At 61.2% G+C, this 4,444-nt stretch overlaps 1 protein-coding gene across 1 annotated transcript; it reads right to left on the bottom strand.

Moving 5' to 3' along the window:
- Position 1: 1 nt before the first annotated feature.
- CUNH11orf95 (chromosome unknown C11orf95 homolog) lies at positions 2-2,511 on the bottom strand (the record flags this gene model as incomplete). The annotated part of the gene is made up of 4 exons (XM_015588693.2): positions 2-69; positions 305-850; positions 1,080-1,466; positions 1,986-2,511. Coding segments are annotated over 4 exons (1,527 nt in total), but the record flags the coding sequence as incomplete, so codon positions are not given.
- Between the last annotated feature and the right edge of the window lie 1,933 nt (positions 2,512-4,444).

The following is a 4,444-nucleotide window of genomic DNA, read 5'->3' as shown; positions in this document are numbered from 1 at the left end:
CGTCGTCGTCCTCCTCCTCTTCCTCGGCGGGCCGCTCCGACGGCTCCCCAGGGGAAAGCGGGACATCACCTAGGAAGGAACAAAGGGCGGTATTGGAGTCCGTGGGGGAAAAAGCAGCCCGGTCCTGCGTCTCAGCTTCATAACCCTTCACCTTTGCCCTCCTGTCCCATCCTCCCCAATCTTCCCTCCAACCTTCCATTCTCACCGCCCCGTTCTACCCCAGCGCTCCCCGACCCGCTCTCTCTGCCTGACCTGGTCCCTGTCCCTCTCCCTTTCCACCTGCTCTGGGCCTCCACCAGCTCACCCCACCACTCCTCCTCTGGCTCCTCCTCCTCTTCCCCTCCCCCCTCCTCGGAGGCTGCGGCTGTGCTGGGGGCGGCAGGGTCCCTGGGGGACTCGGGGCAGGGCAGCCCCAGGGCAAGCAGGTGGGCGGCCTTCTCGCTCCACTCCTGGGCGATGAGGGCCTTGACAGGCCCGCTGAGGCGCGTGGAGCCCGGGTGGCGCTGGCGGATGTGCCGCTTGATGGTGCTCATCTTGAGCGAGGCCAGCGCGCCCCCGCACACCATGCACACCAGGCCGCGCCGGCCGCCGTCCAGCTCCATGAGGTACTCCAGTCGCCAGCGCTCCTGATAGTGGCGGCGGTGGTCGCGGCCCCGTGGCGACCGGCCCGGGACCCCCACCCTCTCGCCCTCCTCCAGCTCCTCCTCCTCTGCCGGCCCGGGCCTCTCAGGGACCCAGCCAGCCTCTTCCTTTACGTCTGGGGGGCTGAGATCCTGAGAGGAGGGGGCTCCAGCAGCGGGGGCCGAGTCCCGGCTCTTTCTGGTCAGGTCCTGGGGGACGAGGTCATCGTCTGTTGGGGAAGGGGTGAGGGAGAGGGGCTCAGCCTGATGGCCGGGCTGCCTTTACCCACGCAGAGGGGGTCCCTTGCTCCTCACTCCAGCCCCAAGCTAGAGGCCCCAGCCAGTGTGTCTGCGTGCGTGCGTGCGTGCGTGCGGGGAGTGACGCCCTTCCAGTTTTGGCCACAGACCCCTTAGCAGCCCTTATATGAGGGAGTCTTGGCCCTGGGATGGGCCTCGCACCTGGTGGGGACTGGCTGAGCTCAGACAGTGTCTCAGGTTGGCCACCCCAGGCCTGCAGCAGGGCGCTGCGCTGGGGGCCGCTGAGCCCCAGGGAGCTGGGGTGCACCTCCAGCACGTGGGCACGGATGTCGTCCAGGTGCAGGCTGGGCAGTGCCCGGCCACAGGCCATGCACACCAGCCGGTTCCCCCGCGGGTCATAGTCCATGAGACACTCTGCCCGGAACCAGTTCTGCAGGGACTCCTTCAGCCTCCGTTCCAGGCGCCGAGCCCCCAGCCCCCTGCTGCCCCCGGCCCTCCGGGAAGCCGAGTGGCGCCGACGCCGAGCCCGGGGTGCCACTGGGCCCCCTCGTCGCTGGCGCCTGCTGCCCCCACCAGCTGGGGCTTTGCCTGAAAGGGTTGGAGGGAGGGAAGGAACTGAGATGCTGGCCCTCTGGGGGAGCCCCCACACACCAGCCAAGTCCTCCACAGGCCTCTCCCTCACTCTGACTCTGAGCCCCGGCCTAACCTTTGTCCTTCTCTTCCTCTTCCCTCAAGACTTAATTCCTCCATCTTCTAATCCTCCTGCACACAAACTCTAAGGCCCACCTTCTTCCTCCCCAGACCCGGATTCTAGGCCCTTCTCTGGACTTCACTGTCTGCCATACCTTTCTAGCACGCTCTGCTCCCAGCCCTTCCCCTCCCTATCCCTCAAGCCTCCACCCTCCTGGATCCTTCAAAAACCACAATGTCAAAGCTGTCAGATACTGGAGACCCCCTGGTCCTACTGTCCCTCCCCCGCTGTGGCACAATAAGGGCAATAAACAGACCACACCCAAAGAAAGTCAGTTAGTTGGCTGAGAGGCCAGGGCTGTCCCCACTTGGCCCCACCTAACCCCCAGTCCCCTGCCTCTCCAAGTCCTGCATTACCTGGGCCCTTGGGTGGGCAAGCTTGGAGGCTAGCCCCATCCTCCTCCTCTTCCTCTTCTTCTTCCTCCTCCTCCTCAGCCCCCTGGGCCCCCAGGCCCTCAGCCTCTCCACAAGCCCCCAGCCCCAAGTGGGCATCCCAGCTGTTGCTGATGACTTCCTTCTCCCGGGGACTCCAATGGAGGGAGTAGGGGTGCTTTTGGCGAATGTGCCGCTTGATGGTGCTGAGCTTGAGCGTGGCCAGGGAGCTGCCGCACACCATGCACACCATGCCATGCCGGGCGGGGTTGAAGTCCATCAGGTACTCCAGCCTCCAGTGGTCGTGGTAGTAGCGCCGGTGATCACGGCCCGGGATGCGGCTCTTTCCAGGCCTCGAGGCCCGGGCCTCACAGTGGTCTGAGTATTTCCTGCCTGAAGATGCTGGTCCCCTGGCCCTGGAGGAGGGCAGGGGGGCACTCCCCCAAGACCCCAAGGCACCCCCTTCCAGCTGAAGATCTTGCCCTGAAGAGGGGGAAAGGGAGACAGTTTTTCAGTCTCCGATTTCCAGGGAAAGATCCCAGGGCTTTGATTTTGCAGCCTGAGGAAGGGAAGGGGAGAGGGGTCTTTCAGGGGCAGGAAAGGGATGGCAACAGCAATACAAGGGATGTGGGAAGGCAGGGAGTCAAAACATGGGCCCTGTACAAAGAGCGAGGGCCCTTTAAGAGAGGATCAAGAACAAAAGGATGCAGGGTCCTCAAAGGGACTAGCTTTGACTTTTTAAAAAATAAAGTGAAGGCCAAGAAGGCAGCCAGCTCTGTAAGGCACCCTTTTTGGACGAGAGCTATAGGGGTAAAACCAGGAGAGCAGCATGCTGGGGCCGTTACAGCTGCAGCGAGCGGGCAGCAGGGTGAGAACAAAGGGGGCATCTGTCTGCATCCAGGGCTGCACACAGGACCCACCCGCCTGAGGCCCTGGCCAGGAGGGCCCCACCCATAGAGCGTCTTCCTTTTACCAATCCAGCCTCCTGAGAGTCTCATCTTAGGGAGCATTAAGCATTATCAGTTCCCAAATATAGGCACCCATGGAAGGGATCCCCATCACAAAGCTGTCGACACCTCCAAGGAAAGGAGTTTTTAGGACCCTGACCTCCCTAGAGACTCTGAAAAGGAACGGCGGGAGGGCCACCAGAGTAGCCACTGGAGCTTCTGTGGCAGGGAGTGGCCCCCACCCACGAGAGCCCATGACGTCTTTCTGGGGATGTGTTTTTTGCCCTGGCAGGAAGCCACCACTGCCCAGAAATCAGTGGGCGGGCACGGGAGAGGCCAGGGCAGAGCCCACTAACCCAGTGATGTTTCCTTTTGCCAGAGATACTGAGCAGTCCCCCACCCTCCCTACAGGTTGGACCCTATTTTATTGAGAAAAGGGTCTCCTGGCCACATAAGCTGAATGGACAGGTGTGGTTATTCTCCAGGTAGAAAATCTCAGGGTCTGGGAAACAAAAGACAGGATCAGAGAGGGCTCCTGTCACCATTGTGTTGTTTTGGGTTTAAAGCGATCCCTCCAAAAAAGCACTGGTTTCAGTGTCAGAGACCTGGGTTGGAGTCCTGGCTTCACTTGCTCTGTGACCTTCGATAGGTTATGTCGCTCTCTGGGCCTAAGGTCTTTGTCTGCAAAGGCACTGGATAGCTAGCTGCTGGTCGGTCTAAGCATCCTACCAGCGCTGGATCTATATAAGTGTAAGGTGGACTGGCCCTTTAAGAGCCGAAAAAAGGGGAGGAGCTGAGATTCTTTAAAAACAAAAGGGGATGGGGAGTTTCGGGGAGGGGAGCTCCCAGATTGGAGTAGTCTCCCTATCTCTGACAGAACCTTCACGGATCTTAAGGCGTTGACCCTGCAGCACGAGAATGAAGAAACAGTCTCCTTTGAGAGTGAATGGGGAAGACTGGCTGGTCCCACCAGAGCTGACAAATTGTGGCAAAATTTTCTGAAAAGACGAGAGGAGAAAACACGCGGGCAGAAGTGGATGTCTGCCTTTGTGGGCGAGCCCATCCCTTTAAAACTGCCTGCGGTGGGGAAGGCAGTGGTGCCCGCCCTCCCGCCCCGAGGAGCGCTATGCTCTTTCCCAGGGACAACGCCGGGAAAAAGAAAAAAGGGTTCCTGTCTCTAAGCAAGAGGAGAGGGGCAGCCCGACTTAACATAGCGGAGTTCCCAGCTCCGCTCATCTGCGGGGAGCTCCCGAAAGGGACCCATGGTCTGGGCATACTTTTAAGAGACAGCCGATTAGGGAGACCACCAGGGAGTCTAATCTGAAAGAGAAAGGGGCGGGGGCCGCAAGTCCAACAGCCTAGAGCGCACGCCCGGTGGCGTCTGGCCAGGCCCTTTGGGGCCCCTGGGGCCGAGCTTGCAAGGCGGGGGCCGCGGGGCCCTTTAAGGGGGAGGGGATCCGCCCAAGCCCCACGGGTCGACCCCGAGAGCTGGGCGGG

This window comes from Pteropus alecto, unplaced genomic scaffold (assembly GCF_000325575.1).
Source record: "Pteropus alecto unplaced genomic scaffold, ASM32557v1 scaffold43, whole genome shotgun sequence".
Taxonomy (NCBI): Eukaryota; Metazoa; Chordata; class Mammalia; order Chiroptera; family Pteropodidae; genus Pteropus; species Pteropus alecto.
Note: the sequence above shows the minus strand (reverse complement) of the source record. Positions and strands in the feature narration are given on the sequence as shown.